The sequence below is a fragment of the Eufriesea mexicana genome, unplaced genomic scaffold (assembly GCF_001483705.2).
Source record: "Eufriesea mexicana isolate 0111107269 unplaced genomic scaffold, ASM148370v2 scaffold2481, whole genome shotgun sequence".
Classification (NCBI taxonomy): domain Eukaryota; kingdom Metazoa; phylum Arthropoda; class Insecta; order Hymenoptera; family Apidae; genus Eufriesea; species Eufriesea mexicana.
In genome coordinates this window covers 93,999-116,338 of record NW_016910539.1, presented here as the reverse complement: position 1 = coordinate 116,338, position 22,340 = coordinate 93,999, and the positions used below count along the sequence as shown (strand labels likewise).

Below are 22,340 nucleotides of genomic sequence, written 5' to 3'. Positions count from 1 at the left end.
AATAAATAAATTTTATATATTAATTTTAAGTATTTTAAATATTATATTTAATATATTATGTTATAAATATATTATAAATTATAATATATATTTATATTTTTAGAATTTATAATTCTGATAAATTGTAAATATATTTTTATATTAATAGTAGTTTTTTTATGATTTTTATCGGTTAAAATTAATATGTTCGATATTATACGAAGTGATGGAGATATATTGAAATTTATTTCAGTAATAGTTTATTTTCTGTCCGTTTATCGATAAATTTATGTCATAAAATTTCACGATTCGCAATGCAATTATGGAATTGAAATTTCTTTTTAGAACTGAATTTTATTTAGATAGAATTCTCTCGTTGATATTTCGAAGTATATTCATTAGTTATCAGTATTGTTTAACGACTGATGATACAATATAATGTGCAATAGGAAATTTAATATTCTTATAGTTTCATAAATTCTCTCATAAGTGTAATAAAATTACGTTATACTTTGTTGTATTAGATACATGTATCATATATCGATTGTATCACGAAATATTTAACTATATATTGTTTATAATTTTACTATTAGCATAAAGTCATAGAAAAATAGGAAAAAAATTAAAAAATAAGAATTGATATACATGTTTCTCTATATTACTATAATAATCAATTATATTTTCACTAAAAATTTCTTAAAAATTTTGCCACTCAATTTCATAGTTTCGCAATTAATAATTTCAAATTTAATCTTATTTCAATATCTTAAAATATAAAAGAAAGTTAGGTACGATCAATAGCGAACTTTCTAAAGTTATTTGATGCAATTATGTTTTGCTTAACATATTCTTGTAGATCTTGGCTCGGTATTACATTAATTAACGTCTTTCCATTTTACGTAAACTTTGTTTCATCGATCAGAATGAACGATCAAACAATTGATGAAACGCATACTACGAACACGTAATGTCTTAAGAATTTACCAAAGGTTTGAAGTCCATGAAGGTTACGGAATTAATGAACGAAGTTTCTGGAATTATGTTAACCGTTAGAAACTGCAAGTGGCAGCTTTATAAGTTCAAGGAAAATAACTTTTACCGTGCAGATGAAGATCAAAGTGAATGCTTCGAGTGCAGGAATTGAAAATGAAACGAAAATACATTTAAACTCGAATCTTACGATAAATAAAAGTAAAACGATCTTATATTATATTCTACATTTATAATACGTATAAATCGTGATATAAAAATTAAAAATTTAAAATATTGTAGAGATAGGGTGGCTGGTAAATAATGTAAAACTATTTATTAACCATAAAATATAATATACAACGCGCGGTGACGGTAAAGACTACGAATATAATTTACCTATTAAACTCTTACAACTACAACGACACAATTATACCTAACAACACGAATACAACTAACAATACCTTTTTTCACAACTTTCTGCTACGAACTCTAATATACTACCCGTACTACGACCTACTACACACTCCCTACTCACGCCCTTGCATCCCTATTTAAAACCATACATTCTATTCTCTTTCATACCTATTCTCTCTTTTCCAATCACGCTTTCCCACGCACTCCTTGCAATCTTACCCTCAGCGGGTCATGTAGCCCAAACACTCAAACGCATTCCTAAAGACACTCTTCACTTTCATCCGATACATTCATAAACATCCCGTCCACACGATCCTAGCGCACGATCATTCGTCCTTTCGCATGCACTCTAGATAACACGCTCGACCCACTCATCCTGCGATACCACAATATTATAGAATTAAAATAAAATTAGATTTAGCTCTTTTCCTATTAAAAAGAAAGAAAAAATAGAAACGGAGACTAATTGTAAATAAATTTGCAGCTAAAACTATATAAGAAAGATGAATTTCTGTTGATAATTTGTTTAAGAAAAATATACAATTTCTGTAATTAGAAAGCTGTATTATTAAATTGCTATCGTAAAAATTTATCAAATTAAGTGATAAATTTTTATTTATAACAGAAATTGGTAATTAAAAAGATACGATACGATTTAATATAAAATTACAAAAATTAAAAAATATTATATAACGGGGCTCCACGAAATGCTACAACAGAGATTAAATATGGGAAACATCTAACAATTCCATTATAATATTGAAACTTATATCGTGCAGAATGGAATACTACAAAATGCTTGCAATGTACAACTTTCGACTCCTCGAGCAAAACATCTTCAGAGTTCACGAAAGAGAAAGCATCACCAAAACTACGAAACTCAGGGTTGCACAATTCACGAAGAAACGGTCGGACCATGGGTTAAATGTACGCCATGTTCTACCTTACTCCATGACTTGTAATTTTATGTAACGACCCTCTCGCAGGCATACTATCACTTGTACACTGTCGACGAAAAGTTTCGAGGTTTAACGTTTCCAAGAGATTTTTCAGTTCATTGTTATATATCATACATTGTATGATGGACCAAGTATGCTACCCTAATTTGTTGAGGGTGCACATTTAACTTTTCTTAAAATTAAACGTGACTTTAAAGTATCATCTTTTACCATCCTACCATTTTTTTTTAAAGGCATTTGAAAATATTTTCTAATATTATCTCTTTTGTTCAACAGTTTCAAATATTATAATAAATAAATATAATTGATAAATTAGAAATAATTATTTTTCTTTTATCATAATAAAGAGGTTACTAATTAACGAATCAGGTTGTTATTATTACAAATTATTGATATTCTTTGGATAAATTTTTGTAAGTATAATGCAATCACAGTGCCTCATAAATAATTTCATAATTGCATGTTGTTATTCATTTACATTTTAATTATATTCTTTAAGTAGTTGATTACAATTTGTCGTTGTAATTATATACATGCAAGATGGCCAACAAATTACCATTTAGCATAAATATTAAAAATATTCCACTATTTCCTTCTCAAAACCTATGTCTTAATGTCTCCATACCACTTCTAAACTTTCTGTCAAATTTACCACTTTAATTATATAACCAAGACGAATTACAGATTACCATTTATTACCATGATCAAAAATACTCCCACGACTACACTTTCAATATTTTCATACTACTTCAAATCTCTCTGCAAAATTTATCACTTTAATTACATATATCCAAGACGAATCACAGACTATCATCTGTTACTGCTATTAAGAATACTCCATGTGCTTCTCCTTTAATATCTTCATAGTATTTCTAAACTTCCTGCTAAATTTACCATTTTAATTATATATATCCAAGGCGAATTACAGAACACCACTTATTATCACCATTAAAAACCACTAATCACTCTTCATAATCTTCTCATTTAACACTTTCATGCTACTTCCAAACTTCCTGCTAAATTTATCATTTTAATTATATATATCCAAGATGAATTACAGACTACCATCTATTACCATCATCAAAAATCACTAATATCTTTTCACGATCTTCTCCTTTAATATCTTTATACTACCTTTAAACTCTGCCAAATTTGCCATTTTAATTACATATATTCAAAATGAATTGCAGACCACAATCTATCACCACCATCAAAAATATTCCACCAATTTCTCATCAGGACCTTTCTCTTTAACATCTTCGTACCTCTTCCAAACTTTTTGCCAACAGTGTACGACATAAACGTGCATGCTTTCGGTTCATACATCTCCATAAAAAAAAATGAAGGAGCGGTACGGGTTGGAGCATCCTCCGGCTCTTACTCTCCTGTTTGACACGTAAGTGAAATTGCATTGTTCGCCGCCATAGTGCCGACAAATTAGTAGAGCAGAAGAACGAACGCGCTTGGTACCGGGAAGTGATGTTACAGAAACGAGCGGCACAACTTAATTTCTACTTAATCGCCGTATTTAATTACCTCCAGGCGAAACTGATCATATTCCTGTGTACAACGACGTTTCTACAAAGACACTCGTTGTTTTCCATGACTGGAAAAATCCTAGGACGAGCAAATAATGGTAATTACGTCGCCGAGAACAGGATTTTAGATAGGAACAGGAGAGTTTTAGCTCTGGAAGGATTTTCACAGTCGAAACAATGAAATTAAATGTTCAAACGAAGGGTATCCAGACGAAGAGGTGCCAGTCAGAGATCAGATAACCAGCAGGTGACTGAACTCTGCAGGATCATCAGAAGGAATGAATTTTTCGTGTTCTGGGTGAGTCGTTGGAAAAGTGAGCGAAGAAATTGAGTGATCATCATGGGAAAGGGTGGTTTAGTGAAATGAGATCTTTTTACAGTACAATTTATAATATTCTTACGGATAGAAATATTTTTGTTAATGTTATTAACACTAGAAGTACTAATCCAGTCAAAATGACTGGTCTGAGAGTTTTCCTTCTTGCACTTACTAAGAATGTATACCTGCCTTTAAAAAAATTAGTATTCACTCATGTTGCGATAGGACTGTAATTAATATATTTACTTATCTTCATCGTACCACTGAAATTGTTATTACCTAAGCGCACTATATTTAGATACAAATTAAAGATAGGTACTTTTAGCGTTAATTAAATTTTTAGTCGATATAAACTTCGTTGCAGGGGTACTATGTAAATATGGGTGAATGATCGCGAAATGATCGTATCTTTTATGTAAAAATTAAGATATTTACAAATCTAATTTGTCTTGACTTTTCTTATTAGTAGAAATTTGGAATTTGTGTCGTAAAATTGTAAAATAACGATCGTTCGAAGTCGATAAGTAAGGAGGTAGAATATTTCCGTGGCTGTATGACTGCGTTTATAGGATTGAAGAGTAATTGAAAAGAAAATGAGGAATGAATTTATTTCTCGAGTGGAATTTAATTGGAATCGGAAAGTTAGACAGTGAGGAATTAAGTTGGAATCCAAATTCGAGTGTAGGGTTTTAAATCATATGATTAATATCGTGCGTAAAATGGAAATGGAATTTTATTTAATAAGGAAGCGAGATGGAACAGCATCGAAACGGTAATTAATTCTGTTAGCCTTGTGTTCCGTGCTACGTTTCAGATCGAACATCAGAGGAACTTATGAACCAAAGTTTCATATATGTTTGCAAATCTCATTGTTTATAAAATATTCATATTTATGGAATATTTATTATCGTAAAATATATCAATAATAAATAATAGTATAATTATTACTATTATATTGATACATCTGTGATATAAATTATAACACAAATAATAATATAATACATATTATTATTCATTTTATCATATATATTGTTATTTATAGAACATAGTGTTTCATCACAGAAATGTAAAATAGAAATTAAACGTAAAATAAGAATTTAATTGTACTAAAAACCTCGTCCAAATTTGATGGAGTCATTGAAATCAAGTTCAATGACAACGAAGACCATTGACTTCCATGACAATTAGCGAGAAAAAACGGTGAAGCAATTGACAAGTGCTGAATTGACATTGGAATCAGATCTTTCATTTTCTGGACGACTGCTTTGCCTATTTAAATTATTCAGGTCGACAAAATTTTATCTTTTTGTACTTAATCCTTTAACTGTAGAACTGTGAATGTTTAATACCGTTGGTTGCACGCTTCATTAAATTTTATGCGAATGTACAACGTTCGTTTGTAAGAGCCGAATATCTGGATTAATGGACTGTGTTCTCTATCAGAGGTTAAGCGAGTACTAAATAACAATCAATTTGTTAAAGACTTGTTTAAAATTTGAATTCAATTATTGGACCAAGAATAAAGAATTAAACAAATATACTTTTGTTTAATATAAGTTTAAAATGAGATCCTGGTACTCGTAGTAACACGTTCATGCTAACTCGAGTGTCAGCGAATAATCTCTGCATGTGTACGTAAGGAAACAAATAACTGATAATATGATTTCTTCAGTCAAGATGATTAGTATATTACATTTTTAATTTTGGACAAACAATTTCTTGGAATAAATAAAGAATTAAAAATAGTTTTCTTGTAAATATAATGCAAGTAAATGTATCTTCTAAATACACAATAGAGGAACAAAAATCAATCTATAAACATCGACGATGATCGATAACAGAAGATAAGGAAGCTACAACACATACTATCTTTAAACGCAATAATTTTCATCGTAGTAGAAAGAAAAGTATAGAATTAAAAATAATATGAGTGAAATAATGTATCTAATTGAAAACTAAGAATCTCATCATATTTTTAAATAAACACTAGTGTGTACATCAAAATCTAAAACAATCAAATGTAAGTCACCGATGATCGTTTATGACCAAAGCTGTTAATACAATCTTTACACTAAACCTGTCATGACCTAAATGAGGATCTTCAAAATTTTTATTTAAATATCCGTAATCAACGTTGTCGCTTTGATTACTCGTTTTCGCAATTCTTTTTCTAATATACATATAATTAATTTTTCAACATTTTCCCTTTCAAATTATTTTTAATAAAAATAATCTACAGATCACTGGAGCAAACGTGGTAGGTTTAGTGTTAAATAAAATAATTAATTCCAAAAAAGAGGAAAATGCTGTCAGACGTTTCAAGGCTGCATACTTTAAGCTGACAATAAGTTTGTTCAGATAGAGAATCGGTAGACGAGTGAAAACGTGTTATAATGTTGGCAAAAATGAATCAGGCCTTGATCGTGATCGAAGTTGAAATAAATAAAGTTTTTGGTAATGCACGATGTCAACGCTCATTCGATATTCCCTTTGTTGATAATTTAGTATACAGATAATTTCGGTTTTAAATCATTCGCAAAACAAGTTTTCTCATGGCTTCATAGCAACGAAATACGATTGTCGATAAATCTTCGATATTTATAACTCAATTTTTTAACACCTGAGCAATACGTATATTAATCAGCTGATGTTATTAACTTTTCGTTGAACTGAAAATCCGAGGAATAGATTATCGAGGAATTTTTATTCTTGAATAACGAATAATTTGTTTTATTTTCTGATAACCTCGGTATCTCTTTCATGAAATTGAAACAATTTACAATTTGCGTTTGAAAACTACATTTCTCAATTTGTTTTGCGAGTTATGTAATCCGGATGTGATATGAATTCGTGTTTCAATGTCATATATCCACTTCCTCAATGTGGAGCTTTTGTGTCACGTACCTATTGTCCCATACTAAAATAACTAAATGATAAATAATAAACAGTAAGTAGATAATAATTTGATAATTATTGTAGTATATTTAGTGTTATTACAGTAGTAACAAATAATAGTAATGAATTAAATATAATAAAAAGATATAATTAAACATCTAATGGAGACATAATTAATAATTAAAGACATTGAGAATTATATTCTTTTATTTCACCAGTCTTTTATTAACACCTCTCATTAAACAAATTTAAATAACACTACTCGAAGCGAACGTTTGACAACCATAAACCTACCAATTGCCAATTAATTTTCAGAAACACGTGTCACTCTTTTCCATCATTTTAAACCCACACTTCGTCGCTCTTTTCGGATAAAAAATAGACTTCAAAGAATAAAAAAAAATAATAAAAACGGAAATAAAAATAGAAAAAAAGTCGCGAAACGTCCAGGTACGCGATCGAATCATTTGCAAGACATTATACTAATTGACAACGAAGAGCATAACGTGTAATGAAAGCTTAAACCAGGGACGAGCGTGCAACGAAGCTGCACAGGGGCCTGGCCAGAAAGAATTACGTTTGATACATAAGAAGATTGCCTTTTGCGAATGAATAATACATACTCATAGATGGTAGGATAGCCGAATGATTACGATGTAAATAACAAACGTAAACGTAAGCAGATGGATAATGGCAGAACCGCGTAACATGGCGGACGTAACGTGAGTGGCTGAATAAAGGCAGAAACGCAGGGAGGTTGTCGAACTTCCATCATGAAAAAGGTTTAATAAGTACCATTTCAAGGTGGAGCACGCGATCTTACTGTTTACGTAGCCGCACAATAGATTGCAACTTACATAAGAGTGCGGGATTGTGTAGCACTAGGACTATGAGAGATTCAGGAATCATGCACGCTCAGAGAGCTAAAGAACAGGTTTCTGGTGAAAATAAGCGTGGTTCTGAAGTAAATTTTCTATTCCTGGTGAAACATAGCAGAATTTATTAAACGACATCGGAAATAAATATAATAAAAAAATAACTATAATAATAAAAATAATTGAAAGCGTTTGAGAAAATGGGGTTCGTAGGTCTATGGGCCCATTTTTTGGTAATTGCTACATATCTGAAAGTATTTCTCTAAAATCAAAATTTAATACTCTCGTTATTGAAACAATTTCATTAAAACAAATAGAGAGTTTATCCGTTTATTCGTATGTGGTTACTTCCCATTGAAAATAAAATTCTGACGCCATTTTGGCTTACAGGTCAAAACACACCTGATGAATCTTTAACCTCGATTTTCTCGAAAACGGGGCCTCGAATGAAAAATTTTATTCTTTCTCTTCGACTTATTTTTAGACATAGAATCACTTTCTCTGCACAATTGTAATTCTATTACAATAATAATATCAATATTTTATTTTATTCTTAATTACGATTTATTAATTTAATTATTCTATTTTTAATTATTTCGTGTTAATTCAGTTGGAGGTTTTCACACTTTTCGTTTTAGGTGTCTGCTGTTTCTCTTTTAATTTATGGGTGCTTATTATTACGCGAGCGTTCCGCGTTTTACATACCTTTTACCAGCGTTCAAGACTGTAACACGAAGCAATGTTAATATCACGGTAATTTTAATTCTAATTCGCACTGCGGATTATGAAATCGAGTTTCCTTCCCAAGAAAAGTTGCGAATTAATAATTTTAAACGTTCGACAATGGCGATAGTCACCTTCCATCGAGAGCTTCGATTTCCTCGATTCGAAAGTGCGATGACGTAACGAACAATAACTCCGTCCTCCGATAAGATACGAGTATTATCGTTCCGCGTTACTTTTAGCGAGGAAATGCAATCGTTGGACGAGAGAAAAATGATTGCTTCCGCGATCGGCGAGCGAAATAGCCGTGTAGATTCGCAGATTCGTACTGCCATGCCGCGAGAATCGTTGGAACGAGGAGGTCGAGAAAGTGTATTGTCTTCACGGGAAATGGCCGTGTTTGCTTCAGAAAATGCAATGTCTCGCAATCGTTCCCGTGTAAAAAAGCAATTCCGCAAGATTAATTTCCACTTTTCCCTCACTGCTCGCTCTCGTAAAGGGGCACTCGTGTTTTAGTGTGCTGGTCGTTACAGTTACTGCAATTTATTATACCGTTTCTCTGCCCTTCCGAGCTTGCAGCTTGGCTCGCCTTGCCATTCGCGGCTGCCATTTCCGTCGCGAAACATTTTTGTTACGTAACCGTTCTTATCGCAACTTCTCAAGTCGATCGGTGTGTAATAAATCGTCATGCGAGTAATTTAGATGGAAAATCGACGACAACCGAGTCGTTTGGATCATTACCGAGATCAATCTTACTCGTCTGGATTTACTATTTATATTTTTCACAGATATTTCTGGATTTTGAGATTTTAGAAAAATCGAATTTTTCTTGGGCCTCTCAGTGTGCGATTTTACAGGATTTTACAGGCTTCATGCACGCGAATAAATTGTACGTACGTAAATATTTAGATTGCTTTGTAGGAATAACGTTTCGTTAAAGTTTGTTCGTTTGCTCGTTAATTAATACGTTGAACGCTGTGCGAATTTTCTCGTTATCTCGACCAATTAAACTGACATATGTACGCTGATAAGAGTGCACGTTGGTAAAGATACTTCGAATTGTGAAAATCGCGAGTATCATTGAATTGAAGAAATGTAAATATTATATAAATTTGTCTCTTTTAGTTTCTGGTGTTGTAAATAATCAGTTCTACTGTTGATTATCAATTCTTTGTTTTTTTAAGGATATTTTTAGCTTCTTGGTAAATAATAATTTGAAACGAATTAACGATGATGCTACATTCAATTTATTATATTACTGTCAAATAAAATAAGTTCTCTGATTAACTATTTATATTCTCAATGCATAATGGTGTTTTCGAGTTCCAAATTATTTAATGGACGATCTTTACCTTAATTAGGTAACACGATATCGCGTTTTATTTTTATATTTAAGTTTGCTTATTTTTATATTAGCTAGGTCAAGACTTTCGTAAATATATTTTTGTTTACGTGCTTTTTATTTTTATTTTCTCTTAATTCTTGAGTCAGATGATCGTTTATTAAGCAACTTTTATTTTCATCTCTTTGGTATCGTGTTTTCTTGTACCTGAGATTTAGGTATTAATTAAGTTTAAATAGTAAATAATTATTACACGATTAAAGTAATATTTTACAATTTTTATAGGCTATTTACTCCTTTTAACGGTTTCAATTATTGCACTGTAGATAAATATCTTTCATATACCTATATTTCCACTTCTAGGATATTAGGATACTAGGATTCTAGAATAATACCACTAGGATATTATTGTAAAAGAAATAAAGATTATCGATATTTGATTTTTCGCAGGTTACAACGATCAAACTTCTTTGGTGCCAAACTTCTCTTATTTAAAATAATTTCCACGTTAATTAACCTGGCAGATTTATTCTTGATTCCTGGATACCTAATAATTACGGGAAACATAATATCATGAACAATATTCCAAACAATCCTATTAAACACGCTCGGAATTCGATAAAACACGAATTTTCATTAAAATTTAGCCGATCATTAAACCACCATCAACCTTCAAACATATATAGGGTGTCTCATTTAAGCCGATACGGCGAAAAATCACATAAATAAGCAATTTCAAAGAAATAAACTAGCACTTAACTTTCAATCCTTTAGTTCATCTAATAATACTTAATACTTTCATATTTTGTAACTGAAAATACCGAAAGGCACGTGACAACATTTTCCCAATAATTCAGCTGTCTAAGAAATTTTCTGTCGTGCCAAAATAAATAGGACAATTTGTATATTAATTTAGATACACACGATTATTAAAAATTCAAATCGGAGTGAAAGGCAGATGGAAAATGGGAAGAGCAAAGCAGAACAGATTAGAACAAAGTGCTCGAAACGAATGGAACGGAATTCGTTGGAAACACGCGAGAATTAACGCATATTCATCCCGAATAATTCGTCTTTCGAATCACGCTCTCCTGTAATCTTCGCAATTAATTAACGAGTTACGAATTACACTGGTCTCCACGGTTATTGATCCGCGCGAGCCACGAGTGCAACGGGGAGTGGCAGTGAAAATAATTTCATCGGTCTACGGAGTCAAGAACGTTCCCTGCTCTCTGGCTAACATTGAAACTCGGAATGAGAAAAAAAGAGAAAGAAAAATTAAAAAAAAAAAGGAAAGGAAAATAAAAATAACGAAGAGACGCGTATATTTAGACATCTAAGGATAAACAGAATCGTTTCAAAAGCAGTTATGTACATATGACACGAACGTGACCGTCAAAGGATCGCGTTATAACGATCCAGTACGTGACACGAATCTGGAACAAAATTCGCGAGTTTGGCTCGGAAACGGGACCACGAATCGCCGATTTGCGTGATCCGGGCTGAATTGAGAGCGACGGAAATGCAGTTTGCAAGGGCGGTTCTGCGTCCTTTCTATCGAAGTTCCAACTCTCATGATCGTGACACGGTTCTTCGTTATCGTAGTGCAAACGTGCGTGCAAACGTCTATCCTCGAGTCGGGGTAGTTTGACGGGCATGGGCGTGATTATTGCGGCCATTGCTGTATCGCGACGTTTTTCCGAACTTTCAAGACGAAGAACTCTTTGTTTGTAAGCAAAAGATGAAACCAAGTTTTGAGATACTTGGATTTGAAGAACGTAACTGGAGAGAACAGCGTAGGATATACCTTAAGAAGGCTACTATTACGTATGGGGACTGATAAGTGAATATTGAGAGTATTATTATAATATTGTGAGATTTTGGGGATAATGAAGATGAATTAAGTTTTATTGCTAAGCAAATGATGATACAATGCTTTAAAATATTGGATTTTGAAGAACGGATATACCTTAGGAAGGTATAGGAAGGTATATTATGTATGGGGATTGATAACTGATTATTGAGAATATTATTATAATATTGTAAGGTTTTGGGGATAATGAAGACGAGGCAAATTTTGTTTATAAGCAAGTGATGATATAATGCTTTGAAATATTGGGTTTTGAAGAACGTGGTTGGAAAGAACAGCAAAGGATATATTTTGAGGAGCAACTATGATGTATAGGGATTCATACGTGTTTTTTGAGAGTATAAACATAACATCGTGAGGTCTTTGTAATAATGAAGACGAAAAATTGAGTGTCCAACCCTTTAATTTGCATCACATATATTGCAAGAAGCCAAGCTTTGAACTACACAAAATATACCTAACACTAAAGGATAGCTGATGACCAAAAAATATAAGTAATTTAAATATTATTAATTTATAATAATTTTAATTACAAAGACTACAACCTGAATTAGTTTGATATCGTTGTATACACTCTATTTGACATTTTACACGTAAAATTGGGCCGCATATGGGCCGCTGGTTGGATACTCATGGCTTAGCGTGCAGCTAAAACCCGCTGCAGCTCGTGCGTTGCAACTCAGGTTGGAAAGAAAAAGGCGACAGCCAGAGAAATCCGACAGTACGCATACGCGGGACACTACGTTATACCGGTTTATCGATTGTTGTGCATGGCTAGAACGAGCAGGAGGTGGGGGAGGTCGAAGAGGCAGCGGGAAAAGAAGGGAAATCTGGTAATAAAACGGTTACACCTGTTACACTCCAGTAAATACTTTAAGCTGTTCATTAACAAATCGCGTTCTAGTTGCTACGTTGCTACTGCAGCCTTTGAAACCGAGCTGACAATGTTTCGCGAAAATAACTTTCCCAGACTCTGTTCCATGAGGGCGTTCTCGATGACACGAATTTTTCCCATATTATCGATTATGGTATCGTTAAACGACGTTACGCTTTCGTAACAGTCATTTACGTCGTCTTAATAGTCTCTGATTTGGAAATAATTACCATTGGTTTAGGATCGACTAGAGCTAAGTTGTTTTTAATGATCTCGATAAGAACTTTATTAAAAGGTATTATTTTTGATAATCGTTGTTGATACTTGGTTGTCCATTTTATTTATTTCTGAAGCGGATGGAGGTTGAAATTGTTTCGATTTTTGATTCTGATAATGATGTCGATAATGGCATCATTAGGGGATATTATTCTTCTTTCGTAACAGTTATGCGAGTGTGTATAGTTACTTTATTTATTCCTGAATCATTTAAGATTGCATCGATTGCAATTTAATAAATTTTCTTTTCTCACGATATTAATAATAGCATCGTTAAACGGTTTTATTATTTTGTAACAGGTATTAACGTATGATTCTCGATTTTATTACGTTTAGGTTAATCGATGGTGATCCAAGCGCTGCTTCAATCTTTAATTTCGTAACAGGATAAATGTTTCCAACGATATTAATGAAAATTTATAATAGTTATTGACAAATAGCCGTCGGTTTTATCTATTTTTCGGTCAGTCGGCGATGAAAATTGCTTTGATTTTCAATTCAATGCAAAGAAAATTGCGAAGCGAAAAGATAACGATTTTGTGAACACAGATAATGGTTGCGGAAGATTTCTCGGAACCGAGAATTTTCGTAATTTCACTCCGGTTTAGATTTCGCAATTAATCGCGTTGATCAAACAAATAAGAGAGCGTTCATTAATCAGCAAAATCACGAGCGGTTGAGTAATTCAAATAATATCAACAGATATGTATAATAAATAACAAAATCTGACTCTGGCCAAACGAATTAAAGGTATAAGATTATTTTACAATCTGTCTAAAAATTCTCTACATTTCATACAAACCACCCTACTAGCTTCTCTGTTGGGCTAAAACGTAACCCTTTGCACTCTGAGAATTTTTAAGAAAGAACTCTTACAATGAGAAGTTTTCTGGAAGCAAAAGTCTAATTTTGAAAAGAAAAAAGATATTTTTTATCAATGAAGATAAAACAAGATTATAATTATAGCGTGATTGTCACCCTCGTGACTTTGGTTAAGTATAAAGGATTAATTTACTAAATTTCTATGATAAATTAAGATTTATCTATTAAACTACGTATAGTCCCATAACATCTTATATTCAGCCTCCAGAATTTTTGTTATTTTCTATATAAAGGTGTAAGATCACATAGACAGCTACCCAAAATTTTCTCTAGCGAAATACCATTCAAAAGCAGGTCACGTATCCCACAGGAACTCCTTTCGAATCAACAAAATATTCAAATTAGGAGAAGCTATCCTTGATATCCTTGAACGAAGATTAATTTTCAAGCCGTAGCCAAAGCGTCATTAAGCCGAGTAATACTTCGCTCCTGCTCAAACGGAATCATAGAAACAAAAGAGAATTAACCTGGCATCGCGAGTAACTTCGATAAAAATCATCGTACCTCAGGTTATAGCACGCTTATCGGTCCATCTTTCGTCTGCGGATAGCGTGTAAATGAATTTTCACTTTAACGGGGCAGGCTAGTTTTAATTAAACCGTCGCGGTCAGATACAACTGCATTTCCACTAGAATATAACTAAACCTTGGTTCGACATTGGCTCTATGGGGCATACCGATTTCCACAGTGTTTTTCCCGCTTCTGAGGCTTCCTAGATACTCACGCGATCGCGTAACAGTTAATCGGGATTTGCCTAACGATTTGCGGGTTCTTCGCAATAGTACATGCTTTTTCGTCGGGGTGTGTTACGAAAACGTAAAACAGGGACTTACCAGGCGTGAGAGACATAGCCTGCTGCCTCCTCGATCTCGAATTGTCTCGTTTCCCAGCGTTAGACTGAGAGCCCGAAACCTGGAGTCCTGGAGCGCTGACCGCACGCTTTGGTCCACCGATCGCGCCAGTAACGTTGCTGTTCCTCGCGAAGCCTGGTGGTCGGTATCTGGCAGATTTGACGCCAGAATGCTGCGGCAGGAAATGATAGACGCTGTGCGCCTTGTGCATCGTCGACGAAGGGGTAGTGGACGTGGTCGTCAGGCCAGCCGGTGCTGTGGAAGCTGGCAAACGGGGCAGAGAATTGGTAGCCGCCGTAATGGCGGATTGCATTCCACGAGGAAGAGTCGTTGCCCGAGATTCGCCAGTGTATTCGAGTTCGTCTTCGGTGTCCTCGTCACCTGTGGACGTGTCTGTTGATGTATTGCTTTGTAAGCTACCGGAATCTCGATCGCAGATAGCGAGATAGTATGAAAGACGTAAATCGCGGAAATAGCTCTGGTTCGATAACAGTCGAAGCAGGATAGTTATTAGAGATAGAGCCTTTGTGAAGGAAACAAAGATCTCTCGATTCGTTCCTTTCATAGGAGAGACGTAACTCGCGGAAATTGCTTTCGTTTCACTACTCATGCGAAGCAGGATAGTTACCAGAGACGGAACTTTGGTTAAGGAATTTAACATAACTTGCTTCTCGACTCTCCTCTTTTATGTAACAGAAGAGCAACGTATCGGAAAGCTAATATAATTAGTGTTTTTCTCTGAGCTGATTAGAGTTTAATATAGCTGATGAAAAATGGTTCAATTTCCTAATGGTGCAGGACGTAGCACGAAGATTGGAGTGCTCGGATGAATATGGTATAAAATGATGATAAACTTACCAGATTCTCCCCTCGTGTTGGCGTCAGGAACGGAAGACCTTCTCCTGTTGCTCCAGATCCTCTCCTCCACCGATCCTCCACTGGCAGCACCTCCACTTCCACCACCAATGGACCCGCAGCTTCTAACCCTGTCCAACTGTTCTCTCGAGAAGCTTTTCGGATTGAACAACAGATCTCCAGCACTGCGACGCTTAGCAGCCATGGCTAAGGCGTTAGCACTAGCACTAGCACCGACACTATCTCCGGAACATGCCAGGAGGCTCAGTTTCGTCCTAGAATCCGCTGCCATGAGAGCAGACTCAAAGCTTCCTCGCCATGAGAACCTTTCGTAATCACTAGCCTCGCGTTCCTCGCCCTCTTGTCCGGTGGAGGCTGTCGGGTGACTGTTGATCAGTAGCAGAGGATCGTGGGACTTTGATCTGGGTAATTGCAAATGCGTCGACGAAGGTGCATTGGTCGAGTCCGAGGTAGAATCATCGTCCTCGGTAGTGGAAGCTGATGATGGTGTTCGATGATGTTGCGAGTAACGTCTCCAGCTCGTGGAATGATGTTGCACGGTTGGTCCACCTTCGGAGACTTCGTGCATCAGGGCAACCAGTCGGCTACCGATGTGGTGCATCACTTTAGCGATCAACGGTGGGCTGCTATGAGGCGTCGAATTGGCGTCAGAGCTTACACCATCGCCGGCCATTTTCGTGAAGCTCTGCACCAGTTTTTGATACACGAACGCAGTGTCCCTGCCTAAACAGGGAGGCTGAATTCCAGTCGGCCCAGTTTTATCTTCTCTCTCTTTGTCCAGCAGATTGTCACCAGACGTGGTGTCGAATTTGCTGATAATCTGCTGGCAGCTCTGCGAGATTTGTTCCTGCAACGCCGATCGACGGCCACCAGCTGCTCCCTCTAAATCGGAACTCGTGTAATCCGAGCTATCGTACGAATCGGACCACGTGTCCTCGGAACTCAGATACTCCACGATCTCTCGTACTTGTTCGTCCCGAATTCCCGGCACGGTTTTCATCAGCCTGGTTAGTTCGTTTTCGAAGTATACTAGCTGTGGTGGTTTTGTACGATTTTGCGAACATAGCCTGGCCTTCGAGGAGTAACCAGGTAGTCTAGGACTGGGCGCAGGTGAGGCGCCACTGGAATTTGCGCTGGTAGCGTTCTGGTTCTGTCCGTTAGAATTGGCGACCATGGTTTTGAAGAATTGTCTCATCTTGGACATCATTAGGTTCGTTTCCTCGTCGCTGGACCAGTTATTGAAACTGTCCTTCCTCGAGAGGGAAGCGTTTGGCAAGTGGGGCAGTGTAGTGTGGCTTAAATGGTGATCCACCTTAGCTACGTTTCCCTTTTCCACTCCAGGAATACCTTCCATGCAGCTTTGATTCGCATCTTGAACATTTTCACCGTTCTCGCAGCTGGAACGATCTTTGGCAGTCTCTTGGCTGATCTCTGTATTGGATTGAGCATCATCGGGCATCTTCTGGTGCTGCAGAAGATCATCGCAGCTACCTACGAATCCCGAGTCACGAGACTGTTGTTTCGATCTTTGATTGTAGCTCAAAGATTCCCCCGAGCTCATCTGCATATTCCTTGAGGAATCGAGCAGTGACGTGGACGTTAGCGAGGCGTTGATGGTAGTCGACGGAGAGGAAGAAGAAGACAGGATGCATTCTGGTTGAGGGGTCTTTGCTCTATCGGAATCTTCCGAGTTGATGACTTCTGCTTCGTTTTCCATCACCACTTCTCCCACCAAGACCATTTCTCTGCTTGGCTCTGGGGTCTTATTCCTGTCATCGGGTACACGTGGACTCTGGGTACCTAGATTTCTGGGCTTCTTCTTCTTTCGTTTCACGGTGTCGAACTGTCCGTCTGTTCCAAACGCGGCTGTCTGACCGTCATCCGCACCGTCTGTCTCGGTGGAAGAGCCTTCGGATTGGGTTTCTTGCGAGTCCTGATTCAGACTCAGATCCTGAAGCGAATTTTGGGAGCTCAAGTTCTGCGAACTTTGCGTGAGAGCCAATAAATTGTCCAAGGACGAACTGTGCGATCTACCGGTACCTCTAGCACGGACCAGCTTCTTCTTTCTCTGTGCTTCAGGACTCGGCCTCCCTTCGGAATCGCTGCCAACAGAACCATCCGAATCTCGTCTGTCCTGATCGAACCCGAGAAATTCCGATAAGAAGTATTTCTCCAATCTCGAGGAATTGAGGAATCCCTCTCCAGAGTTCGATCTCTCCTGGCTCTGTCCATTTCCTGGAGTCTCATCCTGCCCTAGTGACTCCAAGCCCTCTGAATAGATGGACGAAGTTTCCGAAAGGCTATCCACCTCGCGCGAACCCATGCTCGAATTATTGCCATCTCCCCCGAGGCCAAAGAAGAAGTATTTCTCCAATTCAGAGGCGGATGGAGGTCTCTGTTTCTTGGATGGACTACCTGTAGCCAAACTGGGTTCCGCCTCGCTCTCCTCGCAGGATTCTTCGACGATGGTGTGCAAGGTGAAGTCAATAGCCTGTCTGTGATAACCACGTAGTTCTTCCTCGCGATCTCCAAGGTTGTTCGCTTCATCCTCGGAGCTCTCTTCCGTGGCTGTCGTAGCGCCAGGTTCGTCCTCGTCGTGGGAAACCTCCTCCACCCATGAATCGTCATCGGCTAAACCTTCCTCCAGTATCACGACCCCACCGCTGATCGAATTTTCATCGCTGGACTGCGAGGAGACACGTGTTCGCGAGCACTCGCGATGCTCGTTAGCCAAACGCTCCTTTGTGGCATTGTCCTCGCTGTTTTCCTGCCGACCACTTATTTTCGTTGCATTTTTCACCGACACGTCGTCGCTTTCACTAGCACTACCGACACTCAGACCGCTGTCAACCTCTGTCTCCGAATGATTCGCGGTCACACTGCCTAAACGCTTCACCATCAAAGGCTTCCTCGGACCCTGACCATTCTTACGGTGAGGCTGCTCGGCCACGGCTTCCAGCGCCAGCTGGAAGTAACCAGCCAGACCCTGGCTAGCCGTATGCACTTCATCCGGCTGCAACAAGGTCGTCGTGTCCGAGGTGATTACGCTCACTGGCTGGTACGAGGCTTCCTGGGTGATCATCACGAGGCTTCTGTACTTGTTGCTATTATTATTGCTACCGAGACCGTTGTTGTGGACCGTTGGAAAGAAGTGCTGGACGTCTCTGATGGAATCCTTCGTCGACGCAGCAGGAGGGAATCCATTCTCCTTTCGACTAGACGGGCGTCGCTCGACTGAGCGAAACCGTGTCGATCCCCCTTCTATCCCCTCCTCAAAGCAGCTTCCAGCGACGCCACCACCATCGGTACCACTACCACCTTCGCTACCTCCACTACGAACCTCTCCTACCACCTGACCAAAAGCAGGACTATCGCCTCTCACCGTGCACGAGCCACCGTCATGCGCACTCTCTGCTTTACCTGCGCTCTCCGCGCTCTTGAACATCTCTTGAATCTTGGTTATCATGTCGCCCACGTCGGAGCCCGCTGATTTCAAGTCGATTCCACCGCCGTGATTCCCCGTCGTCGGGTCGTTGTCTTCCACGCCATCTTTGGCCTCCGGTGTCACCGATTTTCCAGCCTGGCACGTAACGGATTGATCATCCTCCGTTGCGATCGGTACTGAATCACTCTCTGTACGCACGCTTGCCACACAGTCAACGTTCGTATTATCCGATTCTTGCTCAACAGCTGCCTTCTCGTATTGTGCGTTCCATTTCGTTCTATTCGACGCGGTGACGCTAAATTCCTCACAATAACCGATGTCCTTGACGCTTTTCACGGCGTCGTTGCGTCGATTCTCCTGCCCCGACGTTCTTTCCTCGTTCCTTTTGTTCAACCTCGACAACAACTCGCTGTTTGTCGCTGAGAACGAGAACTCGTTGTTCTCGTAGCACGAAGAGACGTTCGCTGACGCCACTTCGTACTCGTGCAGCTCGTCGCTGCTCACCTCGCTGCCTGTCGTGTTCGTCTCGTTGCTCGTGAAACTTTCGGACCCTGAAGATCCGTTCGTAGTTACGTTCGAATTCGAATTCAGATAGGTCGGTGCGTCATGCGAGCGATTATCGTTGTCCCGATCTACGCTTTCGTTGCTCATTATCTGCGATAAAGCGAGCGAGTTATCGATCCCGGTTTCACAATAATCGGTGCTACCTATTCTCTCGCAATCAGTACCGTTCTCGGTTCCGTGAATTATCAACGGTGTCGAGGCGTGAAATTTCGAGTCCGTGATATTCTCCATGGACGAACCATTGCCGTTTAGCATCTCTGTCTGGTCAGAAATTTCCAGAGAGTCTGGGATTATATTCAGGTCCCAGGTCTCCGTAGATGACAGCTGCGTTTGGCAATCCTCGGTGGCTTCGTTGTTAAACGTCATTTGATTCGATAACAGGGATTCTTCGACTCTCGGGCTATCGTCTTCTATTTTGTTCGACAATTTCTCCTCGATCATCGTTTCAGCCTTTACAGCGATGCCTTCGGTGGTATCGTTAAAAGCGACAGGTTCGATGCTGTCAGGATCCAAGGTCTTTATGGACTTCAACTCTATCTGATTCTCGGAGCAATCGTTGTCACTGGCAATGTACATCTCCTCAGGCATCTCGCGTTGCTGCAACGGCAAAGAAATCCTCTTGTCGTTGTTCATCTCCATATTATGCCTCCTCCCACGAGTCCTTCGTTTCTCGTTGATACTCCCTTCCTTCTCAGACTTGTCATTGCCTTCCGAGCTGTCATCCTTACAGCTAGATCTCCTCTTCTCCCTCTCCGAATCTTCCCTGTTGTTACTTCCCATTCGATCCCCGTTCACGTCCTCGAAATTCGAGTCCTCGTTGAAAAATCGTACATACTGCAACACCACAGGCTCCTCGTCAGGCAATGCAGTTACCCTCTTCAAAGTGATACCGTTCTCAGCAGCGGAGTCCGAATCTTCGTCCTCGTCACCATTGTCTTCGATGTCGTTGTCGCTAGTGAGGGAATCATCGTTTACGACGAAGACTCTCGAGAATCTATGGGAAGACGAGTCTTCCTCTAAGTCGCTGCTGTCCGCGGAGGATCGGCCGGATGAGCTGCCAGAGTCGTCGTGCTGGTACATCCTTTGTCCCCGCCTGTTTTCAAAGGACACGCTCACGGAATCTTGGCAGCCCGTTTCCTCGCTCTCCTTTGTCTCGTTCGTCTCGTAATCGCTCTCTTGGCCCTGCTCGGCCTTCGACTTGTCCAATTTCGCCCGGACATTCGTGGGTGATTGTTCTGCGGCTTTCGACTCGCTCGAGATGTCCAACGCAGCCTCTTGCTGGAAGGTCTCCACGGATTTCGCCGCGACGCTCACTCCGGCATCGTCGTTTTCGTCCTGATTGATCCGCAGATTGTCCACTCGCTGACGAAGCGCTTCTGTGGATGGAATGGAGGACGGTTCGATGGTCGATCCGTACAATGGCGGGGCTAACACTTGATCGGGTCTGAAGGTGCAGGTCGTTGGGTCGAAGACACCGGTCAGCCTTGGATCGAGCCTGGCACCGTGTAGAGGCTGATTGAATCGTGGATGCCAAGCGAACCAGGGCGCAGCTGGGTCGCCTCTCAACCTCAGTGTTCCTGGTTCCGCATGAGCATCGCTGCTGCGGCTTATCATGGAGGACGCGGCGGCTGCAAAGTCGCTGGTCCAGAGAGATGCTGGGACGGGTACTGGATATGGTACCGGTACTGGGATCGGTACTGGTACTGGAAGCACGTTCGCGCCTCGGGAACCTCCGCAGGCCTGTGCAGAAGAATAATGGGGTGTCAGACTTTATGCTTGCTCGTGCTGTCTGCTAATAAATATTGCTCGTTCCAAATTTATTTCTATATTGAAAAATATCGTATGATTTATCGCGCAAGATTTTTTGCCATATTCCTCGCGATTTTTAACTCCGTAGAGTTGTTCTCCAAAAGTGTAGGAACATTTCTTGATCAATTTCGTATTCGTTTCTTTATTATAAATAAATAAATTCGTTACTATCTACAATTCGTAATTCGTAATAGCCAATATCATTATGCTTGAATGTCATTTAACGTAATATGTATTATCTGATCGTTTTAAAACTGGAAATGATATTTGTTGTTTCAAAATGGTATTTTATTTGAAATTCTATTTCTGCTAATAATAGATAATAATTTTCATAAGAATTGGATTATAACTGTCTGCGACAGATAGCGAATATTCGCCAACAAAAATATTGAATTTACAGAGAAGACGTTAGTAGTTAGAAAAAAAAGTGCGTGTAAATAGACACTGATTATTCTCGAAGATTATCGTCCGGTATCGATAAGAGTTATCGATAGACAGGAGTATGCAAGACTTAAATATATATTTATATATTAATATACCGATATTAAACATTTATATATCAGACGTTCGTATGAAAATATACACGAAATTAATACCTGCGATACATCAGAAAAATTAAAATATTATTTTTATCAGTATCGTTAGTATACAGAATTGGATAGAATTTTTATTAGTACACTATACTAGATGGAATTAAATACGGAATATTTATGTACTATCTGTACAGATTGAAATATGGCAATAACTAGTATGCTACCAGTGAATTAACTCAGGAAACTATTAAAACTCGGAGCTGCCCTTCTCTTTCCTAACCACTCCCAATAAATTAAACAAAATATCAACTGAAAATTTATCTTTACCACAAAACTCCCTTCAC

At 38.3% G+C, this 22,340-nt stretch overlaps 1 protein-coding gene across 4 annotated transcripts in view; it reads right to left on the bottom strand.

Annotated features, from left to right (window-relative positions):
• The window catches only part of LOC108550033 (uncharacterized), an 84,898-nt gene that overhangs the window by 31,498 nt on the left and 31,060 nt on the right, over positions 1 to 22,340 (bottom strand). For 3 of the 4 annotated variants that reach the window (XM_017903627.1, XM_017903629.1, XM_017903630.1), the window contains 2 exons: positions 15,628 to 21,394; positions 14,752 to 15,162 (listed from right to left, as the gene is read on the bottom strand). In XM_017903627.1, coding sequence (XP_017759116.1) covers positions 14,752 to 15,162; positions 15,628 to 21,394 — 6,178 coding nt within the window. The remainder of the gene's footprint in view (positions 1 to 14,751; positions 15,163 to 15,627; positions 21,395 to 22,340) is intronic. The other variant, XM_017903628.1, reaches the window with a different exon arrangement.